Raw genomic sequence first — 23,616 nt, 5'->3', positions numbered from 1 at the left:
CCCAGATAGGGCACTTTGTAAATTAATCCTCCAAAGGCAAATATATTGTAAGTAGCTCGTTATCTCCAAAGTACTAAATTGAGGAATACATGGGATTATATTGACAGAAATTACATTTTCTGTAATGGGGTTTAATATATCTGAAATCTCTCCCATAGGCTTCTAGTCTCTCTAACAGAGAAGGGTTTATTAATATAGGTGCATTCGACATCTAGAACAAATTTATTCACTAAAATGGATTAGGCCATGTAATCAGTGATTCAACAATATTAATCTTTGACAATTATTAAATGGGAAAAAAATCCTTTTTTTCTTCAAACTGAAATTCCATGGAAAGCTTTCCCTTCATTGGCCTTTTGGCCTTTTCTGATTTTTACTTCAAAATAGATAAGGTTTCTCAACATAAACCCTAATCTAAAAACATTGATACAATTAATTAGTTACACTTAATTAATAGGGCATTCAATTTCTATACCCTTCGAAGAGATGCTCTGAGTTACAATATGAAACTGTACTTTCAATGCACTCACAAAAAAAGCAATCAATCATCCTTTTTTAAAGCTTTGTTGCCTTACTGGTATAAAATGTCAGTATGGTGTTAGATTAATGTTGTACTTGATGTTGGTCTTCAAAAATCCAGAACTTAAACATTAACTTAGGAATCAGACCACATACCCCTCAGGGGGGTCAGTTTAGAATAGCCTTCTTCAAATAGAAATATTAAGAATTTCTTCCTTTTGATATTTTGGTACTACAGAGAAGAAAAGTTTCCTTAACTGACAATAAAAGAACCTAGATTCCATTCATGCAATAATGTAAATCTGATGTAAGAGATGGTGGTGAATTTGGGTGTTTTCTAGTAAACACATATTTCAATGTTTCTTGAGTTGTTGATTGTTTTGAAGGGGTTAAAGTTATTCTAATATCTTTCTGAACAAGCATTTATATTTCCTGCTATAAAATGTGTGCATTTTTAAAATGAGAGTAAAGGCTCTACACTCCTTGCTTAGAATTCTTCAGTACCTTCAGTCAATGAATGTAGACTAGTTTTCACCTTTGCATCAACAAGCCACCAGGGAAAGCTGCAATGGCTGGGTGTGTCTTCATAATGCAAAACATTAGCTGCAGGTTGCCAGAGGCTCGAATACTGATTATGTGTAAACGTCAAATTACTTACCAATTGTTCACTTGAAGTATAGTGAGGCCTGTGTCTTGTGCCAGCTGTTTTTTCTGTTCTTCAGAAGGGTAAGGATGCTGAAAGACAACAAAAATATATGTGTATCAGACAATATTTAGGCCATTTTGTCAATAACCTAAGTGCCTAGTGAAGTCTGTAATTAAAGGTGAAAATGCTGAGGTGTGTCACTCTTATTAATGGAATACTACATCATCTAATTAATGGCAGTAAAAGACAAGCCAATTACAAAGATTACTGAAGTGTATAAATAGCTACTTAGAATACTTGCAATACCTTGATACTGAGTTTATCCTTAATGGGTTTATTTGTTGCAATTCAAAGTTTAGTACAGTATTTTCTGTACCCACATGAATTAAAGTTAGGATCTAGGGGTTTGTCTTGCTTTACTTTGTATTAGAAAAGCAAAAATTCGAATTAATTAATTTTGGCACACAAATCTCCCAATTATCTATGAAACAGGAAGGAACTTTAAAGATTATCAAATCTGACTCCCTCATTTTATAGATAAAAAAATGGAGACCCACAGAAGTTAATTAACACAGAGATCAGTACATCTTACACTATCACATATGAATATGTCCAGAATGAGGAAAAAAACTACCGTTTAAGATCACAATTTTACTTTGCATTCAATATTCCAAAATAAACTTCAACTAAAATAGTTATTCTTTGTGTCAATAAGTACTGGAATCTTCAATATTACTCAAAATAGAGTAAAAAGGCTGTTGTCAATTTGCCTAAGAATAAACAGCAAAGTCTTATGTGGCTCAAAATAATACATTGGTATATATAAAAATGAATACCAAACAAACAAATCACAAGATCAGAAAATGCTAAATCTAAACCTCCATTTTCATTAGAATAACCCAAACAAATTATTGCACAATCACACTTAATAATACACAAACCATAATTGTAAGTCCCATGTTTGAAATGGAAAGAGTGGCAACAATCAGAAGAAGTTTGTTATTGTACAGTTTTGCCCTACTCTTCATGACTTCATTTGGACTTTTCTTGGCAAAGGTACTTGAGTATTTTGTCATTTCCTTCTCTTGCTTATTTTAGGGATGAGAAAATTGAGATAAATAGGGTTAAGTGATCAAATCAGGGTCACACAGGTAGTAAGTGTCTGAGGTTGGATTTGAAATCAAGAAGATGAGTCCCTGGCTCAGTATTCTGCCCACTTCACCATCTAGCTCTATTAAGAATATATACATTATAATCATAAGTTCTATGAGTGAAATGAAAAGGGTGTCAACAGTCAGAAGACATGAGTTCAAATGGAAGCCCTGTCACTGGTAGGTGACTGTCATGTTCTCAGGCAAGTAATTTCACCTTTCAGAGGCTTGGTAGATGAGAAATTTCTTAGCCTGGAGTATGTGAACCTGTTTTGTAAAGTATATTTTACAAAAATCTTTCAATTCATTTGGTTCCTTTTTGTAATCCTATTTTATGCTTTTAAAAATATTATTCGGATATGCTTTCCTTAGGTTCCACCAGATGGTCAAAGGGATCTATGGTATGGAAATGGTTAAGAATGGATCTAGATGATCTCTTGAAGTTGCTTCCAGTTCTAAAAATGCCCAGTTCTGAAATTTACATCTCAGGCAAAAAGAGAGTCCTAAAAATAAAATATCCTTCTCTGACATCATTCTATTAAATGAAAAATAATATCATCATATCCCAGTGAACTTTAGAAGTTAAAAAAATGTTCAGACATCAACTCAGTCTTCTATTAATTGTCAGGAAGACAATCACAACATTTAATTTAGCTGCCTGTGTCACCTAAACCAAATTCTGGTCCACTGAAGGCTTAATTAGCATAGCTTTAAATGTCTGATGAGATATGATTTTAAAAAATCATCTTAATGACCACTTCTGTGCTTCTATATGTAATTGAAAGCATGTCCTATAGGTGCACACATGGGGATTATTGTAAAAGGGAAGGCAAGTATGAGAAGGAAAGATGATGTCTCAATTATTTCCATAAACATTGTAATTATCTTTGGTTTTGGCATTTAATCAATAAGCACACAGTTATAATAAAGGTTTACATTTGTAGAATGTGGTATCTTCCTTTAAAGAGCCCCCAAGTATTTTATAGGTGAGATTTTAATTAAATGTCAATGTATACCTTCCAAGGAAATTAAAAGAATGTATTGTCACTCCCATTTCACAGGTGAGAAACCTGATTAGGTGAAGAGATCTATTCAGCATAATGTACCTGATTTCCATTCTAGTATTCCTTATAATTCAACAAGAGTGAATGGCAAACTCATTTAGTACATAATCTGCAATAGCCTATATTGCTATGAACTAGAGTTCACTCTGTTGAAAAATAGAAATGAAGTCCTTTATGTAAGACCATCAAAAACAAGAGAGTGTCTTCAAGTCAATTATGCTACACTGTGTGGTTGGTGAATAGTTTTTTAGTTGTGTCTGACTCTTTCCCTCCCCCCCCCAAAAAATGCAAAGGTAGCTTGCCATTTCCTTCTCTAGTTCATTTTTATAGACAAGGAGACTGAGGCAGACAGGGTTCAGTGATTTTCTGAGTGTCTGAGGTTGGATTTGAACTCAGAAAGATGAGTCATGCCTCCAGGTCTGGCAATCTGTCCACTGAGTCACCTATGCTATACCATGTCATATCTTCAAAACTCTATCACAATAAGAGGTATCCATAAAACCTTGCCAAAGATAACAGAATTGGTAAACCTCACAATGCACTGAGGTATAAAAGCACAGTGGATAATAGGCTGGAGATGAAATTCAAAAGATGGTTGAAAATCCTGCCTTTGCCACCACCTGACTGTGAATATGGGCAATCCCTTAAGCTCACTGTACATTATAAAATAATACAGACTTAAAGCTATAAGGTACCTCACATATTTTATAATAAGGGAAACTGAGGTCCAGGATGTTAAGAGACTTGTCTAAGGTCACATAGAAAGCACTCTATTGTTCAGGACATTGCTGTTCTTTCCCTATATGCATAAGACTGGACAAAATTGAATACTAGAATAATATAACTTCTAAGAAATAATAGCAACACTCAAAACAATACCAAAATATATGAAAGCAGCTGAGGAGGAAATCTGAACCTAGGTCCTCTGATTCCATATTCTCCTTATGTGTTTAATCTGTAAAATGGTGATACTAAAAGCCCTAGTACCTATCTCAGCGTAGCTCTGAGGCTTAAGAACAATTGTGTGTATTTATATATACAAACACAAATACATGTTCATTTATATTATATATATACATATACATATATATCCTATACACATATATCACATTACAAACCTTTATGGTGCTTTCTAATTAAGAACCTGGAAGACTATAGGAGACACAGTGATTGGATCATAAATTTAGAACCTAGTTCAACCTCCTCTTAAAGATAAAGGAACTGGGGTTCCAAGAGATGAAATAATCTACCCAAGGTGACATGGGGGGGGATAAGTGTATGGGGGAAATAAGAACAAAGCTAGATTTTGAATCCTAGTTATCTGAAGCCTAGCCCTGTGCTCTTGCCTCTCTCTACACCTCTGTTCAAACTAATGCTTTCAGTCAAGAGCTAAAAATCTCATAAATACAGTGGGTTAAAATAAAATCACAGCATATCTCTATGACTTCATATCTGGACTTTCTTTTCTCTTTCGTGGAAACACATTTTAGAGTAGAATAAGAATATTTCAAAAACTCTTAATTCCCACTGGATGGAGGCATGCCACAAAATACAGAGACTAAAGAAATCTTTTATGCTATTCCTGGAAAATACTGTATTGCAGTTCAATGTATATAATGGTTGCATTTCCATGGTGATTCTCCTAGAATCTCATAGAGATATATATGTCCTAATATAAATAAATACCTTATATTTTCAAATGATAGCCTAACACAGTATCACCATAGAATTGCACGTTAGCAACACTTTATTCATAGCTCTGTTGCCCAACCAGAACACAGGCTCACTTTTAAATTATACAGTTGTTACATCCAGTTATAACATTCTCTATATAAAGCATTTATCATTTAAAGACCAGCCTTATGGCATACACATGATTTTCTGCCTATAGAATTTTCTCCCTTAAAGTTTTTTTTCAATTCTTTAGGAAGTCACTGTAAAAGAGGTCCAATATGCTCAATAAATATGTCAGTATTCTCTTATGGTTTACCTTGATGACTATATCTTTTTTGCCCTAGCTTGTTATCTATCTTAATGTCATGACCAGAACTGGATAAAAATTAATATTTATGCCATTTATCTTTAGTTACATTGAAAATGGGGAAATGTTACAGTAATTTATTTGTGCTGTGTTTTCAGGAGTGTTTTCGTATGCCTGTTTGTGAGCAAGTTCACATACATACTTATAAAGCCGGTGGAATTCACATTTTCTTTATGCAAGCATTGTCCAGAAAATCCCCTTTGAATCATTAGACTGACCAGAGTCATTAAACATTCAAAGAATCCTAATATGCTACTTACAATCTCAAGTGCAAATTTGTGTTGCTGCTTCGTGTGGCTTAGTTTCTGATTTTATAATTTAAATATCATAGCATAAAAAAGTTCTACTCTTTCCTTATTTTCTTCTGTCACTTTTCATGTGATCTGATTTTAAGTAATTGGAACAAACTGTGTCTAATTTCATGCAGCAATAATTGCTAAGCTGCCTCAAGCTATGAGGATTGAGCACTCTGTCTCCATTAAGCAATTTCCAATTGTTCGAGGTTGTTGTTTTTTTTTTTTTCAAATGGATAAGACTGGACAAAATTAAGTACTGAAAAAAGAAAAGAAAAGAAAAGACCACACAAAACTCGACTAAAATGTACCAAAGCACAATTCCTAAACCATGTTATATTTAAGGTCAACCAATTAATTTTTTTCTCATAGTTACTGGCTTAGTGTGGCATAAACTTTCCATTTCATGAAAAATCTATAATTGCTATAATCTCATGAAAGCCACGACTTTACATAGCTAATTCTCAGTCAGCCAAAAAAATCACAATGAGACAGGCTTTTTAACTGAAACTCAATCTGTTCGAAATGTCTGAAACCCTGTGCATCCTTATTATATAAGCTCTTGGTGGACATTAGGAGTTGTTCCTTGGTAGCCTAAAGAAAAATGACCTGACAAAGAACCAACATGCCACAGGCAAGACTCCTGCTAAAACATCCAAAGCCCTGTTGCATTCCCACCCACAGGGCTAGTCAGGCCTGCAAGGGCCACAGGCAATGGCAGACATCCCACTGCAACAGAGATCAAGGGTGAGCCCGGAGAACTGCCATTTTATCCAGAAATGGGAAATTCACTCCAAACATTTACAAATAATCCTTCTTTCCTATACTTAGTGTGAATAGCAGCACTCCCTCTTCTCACAAGATCCATTGCCTCCTCTTCCCTAGTATATTTGTCCAAATGACAAGTTTAAAAATATTAATAGTTGCTTATAAAGGAAATACTGATTGCACTTACCAGAGACACCAATCAACCTAATCACTTTGGGATATCAAAGCAAATTTGAACCGTAGTCCAATAGACAGTGACTTGAGACCTTTACTTTGTTGTGTACATTAGCCTCATGCCATTATCTCTTAAAAGCTTAATTATTTGCAAACAATTGATCAAGATGGGAATTTGAGAAAGGATATGCTAGGGCCACTGGGAGAGCTGCAACGCATTAAGAGAGCAAACAAAATTACCTTTAGATCTTACAATAAGAATTAACGATTGGGACTGGAGAGGAAAGCACAGCAGTAGCTAGGAGGGTTCTTTCTGGAGTGTTTCCCATTTGATCTGCATTAACACCTCAGGAATGAATGAAAGCTATAAAACAGTGATTATGTATGGGAAGGGAAAGCTGACCCTCCCTTCCAGCATCCAACTAGCACATGTGCATTAGGCTTGCCTTGTCAGAAGCAGTAGAAAAAAGGACAGGGGATAGGGGGAGGGAAGCTAAACTCAGAGAAAAGAGGGTGGTGTAACCCCTTTTAATAGGTATAACCAAACAGTTAACAAATAAGGTAAATTTTTAAAAACAGAATTTTTAAATTGAAAAAACCAAACCTGTGCTTTCTTCCTTAGAGTTCAAATATTTAAAATTTGCCATTATTAATGAGTTTCTGAGGATCTACAGCATTGCTATTAATAATAATGTAAGTATAGTAGTGATTACTTAATAACATCATCAAACAGAAAAGATCACAAGGGTGTATGCTCAGAGTGATAGGAACAGTCCCAGAAAGTCTGAAAAGGTTAAAAAATAGCTATGCAAAATGAGAATCTGAGCTGTCATTCTACCAGCAACCACAACAAAAAACAGAAAGTGAGAAAAAATGGCAACTTTCTGAAGAAAGTTATAGATGTTAAATTAAAGTTATATTGCATGAGTGGGTAAGTGACTCCAGCATATATAAAGTCAGTTGGTTCAACACACATCAGAAAGCTTGTTTAGCTGAACAATCAATCAGACTTTTTCAGATGACCATCAATAGAAAAGAAGCTCTTCAGTAAATAGAGACTGAAAATATCCAGACTCATATCTTAATGATACTTCTTGTTCAACTGAACTCTTTTCATCAAATTTTTCACCCCTGACTGCAAGGGTAGATGCCAGGACAGTGATGCACTTTATCTTATCTGTCCTGGTAACCAAGTATCAATAACATTCCCTCCCTCACTGCCTTACCCACTATAACAGCACATTGTAATAGCAGCAGAAAATTTGAAAATAATCCTGTACACAGCTTGCTGGTGAGATAATGGAAGGCTAAGCTGTCCCTTCTCAAACCTCAGATTAGTAATTTCTTGTGACACAGAACTGCCTCAATACTGAAACTGCAAAACAGCTATAACAAAGCAATAGGGATAGAAGCAATCTTCAAGTAAAATGTTACATGCTCTGCTTTAAAAGGGATGGGAATAGGCACTGGGGGAGCTCCTGATCTAACGTGAGGAGTTATGGCAACTGTCCAAAGGAACTCTTATCAAGGCAATGTTCTGTTGCTTGGCTGAATATGTTGGGAGAACCATTTCGGAAGTTCTTTTATCCTTTTTCCTCCAGCCCTCTGCCTCCTCCACGGCTAAGTTTAATGCATTAATATAAGCTGACCCTAAGTTAAACTCCGGTATGTGATGGAGAGATACTCCCTTAAAAGAAAAAACGAAATCCAGCCATATGGATCTTAACCACTAGATTTCTGTCATGTAAACAAATAAACAACAAAAACCTTTAGTGACTTTCTTATAATTCCTTCTGAAATAAATGAATATAAACAATATCAAGGGACCTTATGCCTGAATATAAAAAGGCAAGGTCAACCAATTAAATTATAATTCAATTTTGTTTATTTTTGCCAATGAAAACTTTTTAATGTAAGTAAACTTGACATTGCCATATTTTTCTTGAGCATAGGGTCTGAATAGCTTACATTGTGACAATTACATTGATCTACGATACTTTAAAAAAATCCATAATGCTTTCTTATTGTCTTTCAGCTTTATGAATTAGTTTTACTGTTTCAGTGAATGCTTTTTTGTCTCCTGACTGCACATTATCAAAGAGACACTTTGTGCCTGTCATTTGCATTACAAAAGCAGTGCATGGTGTAGTCTAAGAACATAGCTTGAATTCATAGTAGTTGAGTCCTGTATCCTCACACATGTTGGAATCAAAAAGGGGAAAGAAAAAAAAAGAGGGTGTCTGTGCTTGCTAAGTAGCCAAAAATGTTTGGAACATCATCAGTGAAGTCACAAGATTTCAACCTGCTTTCTTAATTCTCATCCAACACACTTAGATCGCCTAGCTGCACACTGACTAAATGTATTGCAGTTATTGTTTAGAGCTTGCTCTTTCTGCAGCCTAGTTGAATCATTTTTAACAGATGAGCCCTGTGATTTCTTTTATATCCAACAGTGGCTAAAGAAGTTGCCAAGTTGAGGTGTGCAGCTAGGAAAGTCAAGTAGGAGTCTATAAACTTGATCTTATCTCATGAAAATGACATAATCATCTAAGGAAAAATTGAACACTAGTTAATATTTCATAACAATCTTTGTATTTGAAATGCACTAATGAGGCTATCTTTACAATGCAGAGCAGTGAAAACATTGTTTTATAACCAATTACAAAGAAAGTCCATTCTGCCAATACTGAAATGGCCCTTTCAACTTATCTTTAAATTAACTTTAACATCAACAAAATATAAAATAAACCAAATAAAAATGACAGAGATCTTCATATTAAGAATCCTAGAATCCTTTGAACTTTCTAAAAATAAAATGTTTCAGGAAATGGTAAATAGTAATTTATCTAGGCATCATTCATTAGCTACATATCTTATAATAATACCCTTTAATAATCAACATTAGTAGATGTTTTGAATGGATAAATGAAGATCCCTTCCAAATAATAGTTCATATCTTTTGGGGGAAAAGTTTAAAATTAATTAAAAGTACTTAATTTTTTATCAATTTTGTATATGTATATTTAAAATGTTAAATTTTCATATTTCAAAAAAATCAAACAAATTAATAGTAGGAAAGAATAAAACATGTGAAGGGGAAAGCGGTATTAAATTTCATATAGAAATATTCAAATCTTCCTGAGAAGTAAGGGATTCTTCCTATAAAATCATATCTTTTCAAATTTTTATTTCATTAAGACCTTTAGAGAAGATTTTACCAAAGCATGAACATGATTTCCAAGTGAAGAAATCACTACAGAATACCCACTGTTAGGTTCACTGGAACCTTGCCACAACACCATTTACCATAGAGCGAAATTCAGTATAAGACAAGTCTGTCTTGGATTCCATCCAAAGGAGTTTAGTTACTGAAGAACCAAAGGACCTTGTTGTAAGGTGGTCTCACCTACAAGGTGGCCTCACAGCATGGGCCCTGAGGAACCAGAGAAAGCATTTCTTTACCCTGTTCTTGTCTTAGTGATGATGGATAGGCTTATCCTATTTATTCTGAGTGAGGTTAATCATGAATAGTACAATATTACTGGGAAAAAAAGTTTAGCCAATTTTCTTATATATTTCCAGGACTTTTAGATTGTTTCCTTTTTCTGTACATCTGGCTTCCTAACAGAAGTATCTGTAATGTGTTCTAGAAGATAGAAAACCTAATCCAAACCAATTTGTCCACCATCTATTTATTAATGTGATGTCCTATCAGCTTAATCAAAAAAGAACAACTTTAAACTAATACTGAAAAGTATAGTTGTTATATTTTATTCAACTTTAAATGAGATACCTCCAATTCTTTTTTGTTTCTAAGAAGTTATTATATAAAGGGTTTTAATCTCAAGCCATGTTTAGAAACATTACACTCTTCCCACCCAACCCTCAGAATTAGAACCCTTAAGAAAGGTATCATAATAAGAATACAAATGACAACTCTTTCTTTTCATGACATCAAGGTCAAAGATACACAAGATTTACTTCATAAAACAGTCTCTACTTTTGCTGAAATCAAATGTCAGTTGATTACTTAAGTCAAATTATCTGTTAACAAGTCATATTCTTCAATAATTGTTATTTACTGAACCTGACTATATAAATTTCAAAAGTGGCAGGTGGGGAGATTGGTGCAGGTTAAGAACAGTTCTCTCAACTTAAAAGAAATAGATTAACTCAAAAAGTTTTTATACAAAACCTCTACTTATTTTGTTCAATTGTCTTTCACTTTCTGTGTATTCGTGTTTCAAACATTATCTCCTTTTTTTTCTATTTTGCCAGTCCCACTTCCAATTTGATATTATAGAAAATGAAATTTAACCTAAGCCAGTAAAAATGCCAAGGGAGTTTGTTTTAATCAATGTGCTCCCTTCCCTTAATGCTTCTATGGACAGAAGAATACGTTTCCGCTTTAAATTTTTTTCCCACAAAAGGGGCATGTCATCATATCCATGATATACATCAGAATCTTTTTTCAAACTATTTGAAACTCATCTGTCATATTTAGGACAGTAAAGTATGTAGGACAGAAACTAGCAATATTCATGTAGAATGTTTCACTCCTTTCCACATTACAAGAAAGTGTTTTGAAATCAGAAGGAAAATATACCAAAAGATGAAATACGTGATGCTATTTTGAAATATTTCTTTGCTGACAGCAATCACTGATGCCCTGTCCATCATTAAATATTCACAACATATCCTTGTAAAAGAATAAAGTACCCATAACTTATAAGTAAAAACAGTGCATTCTTCCATGGAATTTTCTTAGAAGGGAGTATAGAAAAGAAGGGCTAGGAAAAAGAGAGGAAGACACTGTGGGGAGGAAAAGAGAAAGGTGGAAGGGAAGTATACAGAGAGAAAGTGGGAAGGAGAAAAAGAGAGGGAAGAAGAAAGGAAGGAAAGAGTGAGACAGAGAAAAAAAAGAGAGCACATGCTGTTCTCGATATGACTAAAGACCCCTGGAACTGGTACACATTCTCTGGTGTTAATTTTCCCACTTAAATTACAGTGATGGTGTAGCCTCATCTCATTAGAGATCATTGTCCCCAGTAGACAGTTGTGTTTATGGGGGACTCTTGCTGTTCCACACCTGCTGATCAGGTTGCTATGTGATAAAGACTGCATACAAACAGCAGACTTGAGCTTGCTGGACTGCAACTGATGAGCCTAGGCTAATTCAGGGGTGATTATGTAGTTTACTGGACCACTAAACCTCTTTAAGCTTGTAATTACTGCCTATTTGAGTAAAGAACATTCAAAAGCAATTCACTGCATCATGCCTGCCACAGCTGGAAGCAGGCTGCCAGCAGTCTGTGGGGACATTAAAATCTACAGGGACAAGGATTGAAGCACAGCTAGCAGGCACTAACAGCAGCATCAGCAGCCAAGTGTGTTCACATTCCCTCTCACCTTTTCTGACCAAGCATACCATTAAAGGTGCAATGAAAACTATAGAAAAGCAATAAAAATGACAAATAATGGTATATAATGGAAAGAACTACATTTTAATGATTTTTTTTCCTTTGTAAGGACAAATTTTTTTTAGTCTCTTTGCAATACCAAAAAAAAAAAACCCTTTCCTTAACTGATATATTGTACTACATTGAAAAGTTCTACCAATTTTTTTCTTTAAAAAATTGCTCACTTTTTTACATAGTATTATTTTAAAATAAATCTTCAACCGATTTATAAGTTTTATATCCAGTTTTGGTATATAAATGTCCTTTGCTTGGAAAGATGTGATTTAATTGGTTGATTGACATTTTTGCAGTTAACTAAATCAAATGTCTCTATACTACCTGAATAAGATTTACTTTCAAGAATCACAGAAGATATAAGGGGGGAAAAAAATCACTATTTATCAGTATTCTCATTTTCTTTTTCTGTCTCCTTAACAACTACATTTCTTTTGTATAACAAAAGTGTAAAACATGCTTTGCATTGCCTTGGATATAATTATTACTTGTCTCTAAGTAACAAAAAGGGACTGGAACTTAATGAAGGGGGATTAAGTTAATTTCTTTTTAGCTAACCGTTTCCTGTCTTTTAAAATGCAGACCTTGCTGAATATAATGTTCATGGAAAGAAAATAAATTAAGCTTTTTAACTCTCTAAAGTCTCTACTTTAGAATATTGATGTTAAAATATTAAGATCATGTTTACTCTTTAAAAGTATGTAAATTTGGCATTTATATAAAGCCACAAAAATCCTTTCTGACTACTCCATCCAAATTCCAAAGATCTAGGAGGTTTATGTGTTATCTAGACATCACTCTTATTAATATTCATTAGGTAGGGTCTACTTGCATTTTTATAAGCTGTGAGTGAAGCAAAAAGAAACAATCAGAATTCTTCCACACACGGGCATTATCAATTCAACATACTCCAAACAAGAGAGTATACAGAAGCAAAGTTAAGATTCAAATGAATTTCATCTTTACTAAGCTAATTTACTTGAAACTAGTTACATCTCTCCTCAGTTCAAAAAAATTTAATGTACCTCAAGAATTTATTTCTTTAAAAGATTATCCTTCTTAAGAGCAAAATTTCAGATATATATTATCTTAAAACTAAAGAGTTTATATTTATTTGAAATACTTGAAAACTTTATAGATCAAGTGGATCTCTATAAACCTTCTTAAGGAAATTATTTTTTAATGTCATTTTCCTTGAATAATCCATGTATCTCCACAAGCAGATTATAAGGAGAAAGAAGAATGGTCCACATCTTTGATTAAAAATTATATTTTTAAGTCATTGATCCAAACTGAGTAAGGGAAAGATCATTGTAGCAACTTATTCAATTCTTTGGTGCCTGAATGTGTTTGTGGGAGTCCTTAAAATAATAAAAAGACATCAGAATGGAAGAAGATGCCTCAGCATACTTCTAGCAAGGTCCTACAGCCCAGTTCGTTAATATAATCTCAATTGGAAAACAAGAGATGAGTTTGGGGATTTTTTAAGAAAAAGTTAACAATTTTTAGTAGTATTAATGCATAAACAAGCAATCCTATTCCAATTACACCTTGGAGATGATACTGATTCATTATAGGTTGAGCTAGTAGATTAAAACCTGGTAGGTCCTAAAAAAAAAGAGAGGATTGAGTTATGGGTCTGGTCATGGGTTGCATGTACATCATCTCTAGACTATACTAATCAGTTAGAAAAAGGCCCATTATTAGAAGGTATTAAAAAAATGGTGTCTCAAAGTTATAATCTTCATTGGGGAAGGGGGCACATGCAATTATCATGGATTCTCAAAGACAAAGTTCCTACTTCACAAAGTGATTTTATTAATGTATATAATCCCTCAAAGATACAGGTATAATTTATTCATGCCTGCCCATTCTAGAAGCAGACAGATGGCACCATGGATAGAATGTTGAGCCTAGGATCAGGAAGACCAAGTTCAAATCTGTTCCCAGACATATACTACCTGTATGAACTTGGGCAAGTCACTTAACTTCTGTTTGCTTCAATTTCTTCAGCTGTAAAATAAGGATAATGAATAGTTCCTGCCTACCAAGGTGGTTGTGAGGATCAAATGAGATCTTTATAAAGGGCTTAGCAGTGCCTCACACCTAGTAGATCCCCTGCCCATCTTGTCAACACTCATACATGACTTACTATACATTCATCATAGGGTTCCATCCAATGTTCTGAAGATCTTACTGTATTATTTTGGTATCACATGAATACCAATGAAATATATACCAATGGAATGAATGGGTTGAAATAAATACACTGAACCTTTATAGTGTCACAGGTTTCAGGGTGCTTTTACGTGAATAAAATTATTTGATCCTTAAAATAATCCTGTATGATTAAAGGTAAAATTATCAGTTTCCTTATTTTATAAAGATTAAGCGATTTGTACAAAATGTAAAACTAGCAATGGAAACCCAGAATTTATGATGTCTAGCCCAAAACTATGGCTACTATTAATATAGTTTATAAATTGTATTGATAATGAAAGAGAAAATAAGAACTTAAAGGCTACCTGAATGGGAAAAAATTGCCTTCTGTTTGGAAGCTATGTTCCAACTGAAAATGGTGCTTTGCATATACCATAATTAAGACTGATTAAAAAAATTAAAACTTGCATATATATATATATATGCATATATATATATATATATATATATATAACATTTTAAGATTGCCATAGTACTTATGATGTAGGTGATGATCAAACAAGCATTTCTAATCATAATATAAGGGACTTGACTTCAGACTACTGACCAAAATTGAATGAGCTATACAGTGTGTTATCCTTTTTCTCTACAAACTATGTAAAACAACAAATGATTTAAAAACAATTATTCTCCCAAAATAAGTATCACAAAAATTATAAATCATTAAGCTAAACATTTTTTAGTAAAAATAAAAATCCCGTGTGTGTGTGTGTGTGTGTGTGTGCGCAAACTTGGGGAGATGTCTTAGAAGCTTGATATTTATTTCTCCTTTTAAAAAAACCCTAAATTTACATTTATGTTAAGCCATTATCTGTGCATATATTTGTTTAACTGGTAAATATAAATAGAAGACCAAATTTTCTTCTTTCTCTAAGTCTCCCAGGCATAAGGTATTTCAAAAGTATTTGAAATCTTTCATTTCATTAGAATATTCAATTTTACTGACAAAGACCTTTAGAAAGCTCTTGGTATGGGAGACACATAAGGACAATTTTCAGTTCTTTGTTTTACCCAAGTGAAGTCTCTGTCCAGGTAACATCAGTGAGCTCCTTGTTGCCTCTAGGTCTTAATGCTTAATTGGTCCAAATATCTTTATTCTTAGAAATTGAATCTCAGGATACTTTACAGAATTGAAGATCTTTCTTAACTCAGGTAGTAGTCACTTATCATAGGATCCCCATAAACAAACCAGGGCAGAATAGAATTACCCAGATTACTGCTATGTTGTTCTGAACAGAATGGAACAGCCATCCAGCCACTAGGACTGTGAAAGGCAGGAGGGTGGGATAGACAATACTGATCTGCCCAATTCTATAGAGAGATGGATAAATGCACTTAAATATTACTCCATCATGGTCTTAAAGAGTTCAATATGAACCTAAGTGCCTAGCTTACACTCTTCCCCCCACCCCCCCAGGGAGTACTATGGTACTAAGGAGACAATATTCTACATTATACAGCTTATACAGGGAAAAAAAAATCAATAGTCTGGCATGGATGAATCCTTCAAGGTGTGAGGCCCATTCAAGAGTGAAAAATTTAGGGATATGTTAGGGTTCTTTGTCTTTTACTGGTTGAATCTCAGAGGTGGCAAGTTGCCTGCTTTCCCTGGCAGGAAATGAATGCCACATTTGGCAATAAAGAGTGCTCTTGAGAAATTGAGTGGAGGATCTTTTAACCTTGGTTTTGGATGGGATAATTCAAAGGAAGAACTCACCCTAGAAGACCAACATACCTAATTACGTGTGTGTGCACATGAGCTTGCATATGTTTATGCATTGAAGTCTTTGGGGAAAAAATCATTTAGACATATGACTTTTAGCATTTTCTTAATAGAAGCTCATTAATAAAATATAATGATCACATAATAAATTAATTTATTTTGTCAATATCAATTTTTGGAGAATAGGATTGTATGTTTTCCCTGCCTTTTCAACACTCCTCTTCATTTTAAAGGGCCTAAGTGAAAAATGTTTTAAAAGAAAAAAAGAACATCGCTCATAACAAACCATAAGGTATCAATAAACTCCCTCTGCATTTTGCTATTGTTTCTTATATGAATCCTTCTAAGATGACTGCTCCAATTAAAAAATGTAAAATTCCATCATTTTGATGATGTCAAATGATGAACTTGACTATTACATGTCTATATTTTGTTTAATGACTTCATTTATTTTAATAACAAAGAGAAACTAAATTTTACAGATGAAAGCTTTTTTCATGGCTTCAGTGCAACTGGGATTTTAAAAATCTGTGATGTTAACCAATATGTGATAATGAATGCTCTCAAGGGCCCTATTTTATAACATTTTATGCAATGAAAAACTACACCTGAGTAACTACCACTGTGGTGTTTACCCCTATCTTAAGAATGCAAAATTGACTTGAGTATCCAAGGGGTTTGTAATTATTCTCTGTGTTTCTTTTCTCTATATGGTTACATCTTCAATAAAGTGTGGTAGTGGAAATACTAAAGTAACAGAATTAACTCACTCAGGAATTATTATAAAAAAGATTCTGGAAAGTTCTCTTCTGTGATATCAGGGATAGGAATACAATAGCACAGACCTTTTAATCCTCTAGGAAATTGTCTATAGAATTTTTTGTTAAGAATAAAAATAAAAAGCAAGTGGATCAAAATTAATTTTGTCTGATTTTTTTAATTAAATGAATGTACGTATCGTACCCATGAAACCAGAAACTCATAAGCATTAACACTAATGGAAACAAAAAAGAAAAATAGTAGACCTCCTTACACCCTAGCTTGTATTCATTTGAAATTCCTGATTTATTCAAGTTGAGCAGATTAGCACCACCAAAAAAATAACTACAACATAGATAAGGAAAAGTCTTTTGCCACAAAAACCAAACAATTAGAAATAGTGAATATATTTTGCCAACCATGCCCCCAACAACAGATTCAAACCAAATGCAATGCACACAGTGCAAAATGTTTATGCAGCTCCTATCTTGGCCTAAAATGGAAGCTTGTGATTAATAGGTCCATCTTCTTTGACTCTGCTGCAGTAAGGCCTGGGGTCTAATCATGACAAACTTACCCTTAGTGTGTAGCCAGTCAGCAGATGGAATCACATCGACACTGTCAGGTTGACATATCATTCCTTCAACAATGTCAACGAGTATTAATGTTCAATTATCTGTCCTAGAAATAACCCTCGCCTTTATGCCTTGTGTAACTGTGTTTGTGGCACAGGGATAATCCACAAGACAAGGGTAGAAATGCCTATGATAACCCAGTCACTGTGAATTGGTTAATCAACATTGTGATGACATTGCCTTGTGGTACTAAAGAAGAGACTTCTCTTTTCTTCCTTTTTCTATCAAGTTGAAGAATTCCAGAAACATCTATTTTCCTCTTAACATGTTTGCATGTCAGTAGTCCTTTCTATTTAAACAGTTAGACTTTAAATGAATTATACTGCAATATGAAGATTACACTGACATACTTTCTTTTTATATAATACTCAGTTGTTCAGTTTATTTCTGGTGCCTTTTTGTTTCATGAGTTCAGATGTGTATTGTTTACCACCAAACCAAAATGATAATAGCAGACTATTGTAGAGTAGTGTTAAGGTCAATTCATCTCTAGTTTGTAAAACTAAAGTGATTTGTCCAAGTAACATCTTCCAGTCTTCTACTGTTAAAAGTGAGACCTCCAACGGAGAGCAAATTTGAAGAATAGTCTTAGATTTACCTCATCTGAGTTCACTAAAGGATACTCAACTATTTACATCATTATTGGTACTTTTTAGCCTAATTAAATCTTTGGAATATTAAAGGGCTCTTATTTTGTGTGATTTTTGTTGAACTAACATAATACTGATCACAAATTAAGCTAGAAAAGCTATTCTCATAAAATTCCTGAGATATAATGGGCAGTAATTTTGTAAAAACTTCTGTCAGGACTGTGATAAAATTTCTGATGCAATCAATTCTTTTTGCCAACTTTCATACTATCATCACAGTTTTAAAAATGGAAGCTAGTGGCATAATGGATAAAGCACAAGACCTGGAGTCAGAAAGAGCTAAGTTCAAATTCTGACTCAGGTACTTAATGTGTTTAACCTCAGTTTCCCCAGATGCAAAATGGGGATAATAATAGTATCAACCCCACCAAATTGCTGTGAGGATCACATGAGTTAATATTGCTTTTAAAAACACTTAGCACGTTGGATAGAATACAGTGGGCACTACATAAATGCTTATTCCTTTCCTCTTTCAGATTTGGGATCCAATCTTTCCTGGCATTAATTCTGAGGCCTTTAAAATACAATCAATTCACTTCCAAAGGAAACACAAATAAAATTATTAATATTTAACTTTTATTAATAATCAAACTTTAATATGTAAGAATAAAATATTATTAATGAACTCTTTCTGGATGGTGAAATTTCTTTGGGATTCTCACCTCCCTTCATGATTTTGACAGCAAATTAGAAGGAAATATTTAAAAATACCAAGAATATCTCATACTATTGAAAAGTAATTGTGAGTATGGCCTAAATCTTAATCTTAATTAATTCCTTTGCTTCAAGAATTCTTGTATGTGTGTGTGTGTGTGTGTGTGTGTGTGTATTTAATGTAAAATCAAAACCCTGAAGGGGCAAGTCTGGGATCATATTCTCCGGCTCATATAAATATCAGTTTAACTCATGAACTCAAGACCATTTGCATAAGATTTTCCTCACTGGTTGAAAGTGATTACACAATACTCCATGCCTGAGTTGGTGACAGCTTGATAGAGGAGAGAGGCTTCTTCTGACTTTTAGCTTCAAAAGGGACATACTACGTTCTAGGCTCTCTTCAGAGAGAAGTGCTAAAAGGAAGAAACTGAGACATAGAGATGTCTTATTAGAAATCAAAAGAAGGATCACTTCTCTACCAAACTCTCACCAACTCTGCCAAGAAGCAGGCAGAAAACATGGAGTAATCAAAGTCTACCAAGAGGAGAGTTATAGACAAATGAACTTGAGCCCCTAGGTTATATTGGTATCAGAAGAAACCAATCAATTATCTCTCCACAAATAAAAAAAACAAAAGGATAGCCAGGTTAAGGGTTTAAATTAGCACTTTAATTGTCACTCATCTCCATTCAATATATTATCACATTGCCTTATTTATTAAAAAAAAGTTCTTGCTTCTTCAAAATATAGTTTAAGTAAACTATATGACCCATATACCAGAAACTATACATTAATTTTTAAAAAAAAATTAAACAATGCAGAATTTGCAAGTGTAGATAATAAAAACTTGAATGGTATGATCTTTACAACTAAATTCAACAAGGATATTATCAAGAACCTACTTTGTGTAAAATACTAGTCTAGGATCTGGGAACTCAAAGACAGAAACAAAACAAACAAAACAGACCTTGCTCGCAATAATTAAATACAAAGTAATTCTGAAGATGAGGGCAAAGGAGATCAACAAATGGAGGAATAAGGAACATCTTCATATAGGAGGCTTCTTCTAAGTCATTAAATCTTGAAAAGAGTTACAAATTCCAAGAAGCAAATGTGAGGAGATAAAGCATTTTAGGCATAGTGGACACAATGTATAAAGGCATGTTAGAAAAGAGGAAATGTTTTGAAGAGTTAGTATGGGGTGTGGAATAATTTAGACACTAATGCATTGTTGGTAGAGTTGTGAACTGATTTAATGGAACTATGTCCAAAGAGCTAGAGAACTGCATACCTTTTGATGCAGCAATATCACTCCTGGATCGATATCACGAAAATATTTTTTTAAAAATATAGGGAAAAGAAGAAATATAAAAAATATTTATAGCAGTCCTTTTTTGAGGTGGCAAAGATTTGGCAATTGAGGAGATTCCCATCAATTGGGAAATGATGGGAACAAGTTGTAGTATACGATTGTAATAGAATATAACTGTATTATAAAAAATGAACAGGAAGATTTCAGAAAAACCTTGAACTGATACAAGTGAAGTGAGCAGAACTAGAAGAACATTATGCACAGCAATAGCATTTCTGTACAATGATCAACTGTGAATGACTTGACTACAAGGATATAAGCCAATACCAAAGGATTCATGATGAAAAAAATGATATCCAGAGAAAGAACTTATTGAGGCTGAATAAAGATTGAAGCATGCTATTTTTCATTGTCTGTATTTTTATAGTGTTTTATTCCATTTGGGTCTGTGTCTTCTTTCACGACATGACTAATAAGGTACAGTGGATAGAGCACCAGTCCTGGACTCAAAGGACCTGAGTTCAAGTTGGACCTCAGACACTTAATAATTACCTAGCTGTGTGAGAACTTGGGTAAATCACTTAACCCCACTGCTTTGCAAAAACCAAAAATAAAAAATATATAGTAATATGTGTTCTATGACTGAATATGTATACCCTATATCAAATTATTTCTAGTTTCTAGGATGGTAGAAGTAAAGGAGGGAGAAAGAAGATTTTGGAATTGAAATTTTTTTAAGGGAATGTTAAAAATTGTCTTTACATGTAAATGGGGGGAAATAAAATATTATTTTTAAAAAGCATTAATAGATCTGTTTGACCAGAATACTGATTGGCAATAATGTGAAATCAGTATGGAAGTACATGTTGAACTCAGATTATGAAGGGTGTTAAATGCCAATAGAAGAACATGCATTTTTTCCTAGAAACAATAGGTAGCCCTTGAAATTTCTTGAACAGATGAAGGATATGGTCAAAGCTGTGCTTAAGGAATACTACTCTGGCAGCTTTGTGGAGGACAGATTGGACAGAGGAGAAACTGAATAATAAGGGTGATTGATTAGAATTCTGTTTCAATGGGTATTAGGCTGTTGGGACCTGAACTAGGGTGATGTCCATGTAAGTAGAAAGGAAATAAACTTAATAGATACTATAGAGATACAATTAATAAGACTAAGCAACTAATTGGATGTGGGAACAGTGGAATGAAAGGAGAGTAAAGAGCTAAACATAATTTTGAGATTATGACCTAAATATTTGGAAGCATGGGTAAACCCTCAACAGCAGTATCGAAGTTAGGAATAAATATGTTTAAGGAAAAGATGAGTTCCCTTTTAAACACGTTTACTTTAAGACGTATGTGGGGCATTAGGTGATGTTCACTAGGAAACTGAGGACTGGGGTTTAGAATTCAAGATAAAAATAAACTACATAAAGATGTCAACTGAACACATGGAGTGTGATAAGATCACTAATAAACAGAGATCTCCAAAACTTTTCAAGTATAGAAAATGATAAGAGGACTCAGAATAAAGCCTTGGGAACAATGATGAGTGGGGATATGAATGATGACACAACAAAAGAGACTTATAAGTTGTCAGATAAGTAGTAGGAGAAAGAGAGAAGAGTTTTAGAAAACTCATGAAATGGAACATATCCAAGAGGAGCGGAGGTCAACTGATGCAGATCAAGTTATGTGAATAAGGAAAGGATGGGAACTAGGGAAAGGCAATTGAATGTAACAATAGATATTTTTGTTGTAACCTTAAATAGAATAAATATTAAATGTTGATTTTGGAAGAAGATTGTAAGAGTTTGAGAAATGAGCATAGAAAGCAACATACAAAGAAGGGTTATCTCCCCCTTCCTCACTTTCCCTCTTCACTTGACTGTGAAAGAGAATAAAGATATAAGAAAATACACTGAGGGGACAGAAAGGTCATATGAAGCTTTTCCCCCACCCCCAAGAATAAATGGAGCATTTTTGTAAGCAGCAGATAATCAGACAGTGAAAAGGAGAGAAGAGAGGAGAAGGATTACTTGGTTGGGGGAGGGGGTGGACAATAAGATAAATGGAGAAGGCAAGCTTCAGGAGAAAAATAGAACAGAGTAGGACCAAGGAACAGTAGTGGAGTTGACTTTGGCAGAAAGAAAGGTCATTTTTTCCCTGAATCTGGAGTAAGGATGGCAAGAGTGGGAAATGATAGATAACTGAAACAAAAGTAAGATCCAGTTTATTTAGATTATCACATTCATTCTTCAATTCTCCTTGTTCATGTGCATGCACACACACACACACACACACATACATATATGCACACAAAGCCTTGATGAACTAAATAAAGGTACCTCATAAATTGAAAACTAACTGCTTGATGATGCCTGTAATTTTAGGAGTAATAAAAATACCACAACCTAAATTTGCAGAGGAGGAAAGTGATATCACCTGACCAAAAAAAACCAGCACTCTGAATTGCATTTGTAGTTCTATTTGTGCTTTATAACCTCTGACAGACCATTTGGTCCAATTCTATACTTCTCTAATCCATACAAAGGTGATACTATTATTAATCTCACTTGTACTTGTGGATTAACTAATTAATTATAGTTAATTATCTTTCCATTTTCAACTATGTGAGACATTTAGTTGTTGACTGATTTCCTTTCTTGGTATTCAAAACCAAGCTAATTCACACACACATGCATATTTTGCGTTTTCCCTTTGATTATTCACCCCACCATTTACTCAATCATTCTCTGTAGGTGGAAGTGATGAATGTTGCTGAGTGCCAGTGGTTTCTGGTCCAAGATGAATACCCCCAAGGAGCTCCTTACACTGAGTCCCAGGCTCCTGTCAACTTGGTAATTGATGATGTTTTCACTTCAAGGTGTGGGATTGGGACCCATCAGGCTCAATGGGGAAAATAAGTGAGTGAATTGACTCAGCTATGTCTCTTAGCCTTGGCCTCTAATAAGCATAAACTCATTACTGCCAAGTGTACTTTAACATTATGGGGGGGGGGGGATCAATCAGTTTAAGCCAAATAATGTCAAAACCTGGTGTTTTCAAAATGAACTTTTAAAATTTTACTTTTAACTGGTAAATGAAGAGATAGATTTTAATCAAAACAGTTCTTTCTTTTTTTGAAGGGCTGTTCCCTAAATTCAAAATGACTTTGCCGGTTTAAAATGCTAGGAGCAAAGGATGAATAATCTAGTAGAAAAGTCATAAAGTTAATGTATCTTTTTTCTAATCTTGATTTTCTATGTCCCCTATAACAATCTCCCTACCCAAAAGTATATGAGAAAACAGAAGTAAAGTATTTCAAATGTAGATTTTATGTAAGCTTATTTTTCTAGTGATTCCGTGAGCAGTTGCTCCATTTCTTATCTATGCGAACTGGAAGTAAAGTAGGCACCCTGCCAAGTCACTGACAGCATGTCTTGCCCAGGTTGCCATGGGTGACTAGCAAACTGACATCCTGGGGATCCAGCAAAGAACAGTCCCTGACTAATGGCTTCTGGATTCCC

The 23,616-nt window shown here is 34.1% G+C and overlaps 1 protein-coding gene across 3 annotated transcripts in view; it reads right to left on the bottom strand.

The window, feature by feature from the left end:
• MEIS1 (Meis homeobox 1) overlaps positions 1-23,616 on the bottom strand; it is a 153,785-nt gene that overhangs the window by 30,104 nt on the left and 100,065 nt on the right. For all 3 annotated transcript variants that reach the window (XM_074207415.1, XM_074207428.1, XM_074207421.1), the window contains exon 9: positions 1,178-1,254. In XM_074207415.1, the coding sequence (XP_074063516.1) occupies positions 1,178-1,254 (77 nt within the window). The remainder of the gene's footprint in view (positions 1-1,177; positions 1,255-23,616) is intronic.

The sequence above is a fragment of the Macrotis lagotis genome, chromosome 1, assembly GCF_037893015.1.
Source record: "Macrotis lagotis isolate mMagLag1 chromosome 1, bilby.v1.9.chrom.fasta, whole genome shotgun sequence".
Lineage (NCBI taxonomy): Eukaryota > Metazoa > Chordata > Mammalia > Peramelemorphia > Peramelidae > Macrotis > Macrotis lagotis.
This window is presented reverse-complemented; position numbering and strand designations above follow the sequence as displayed.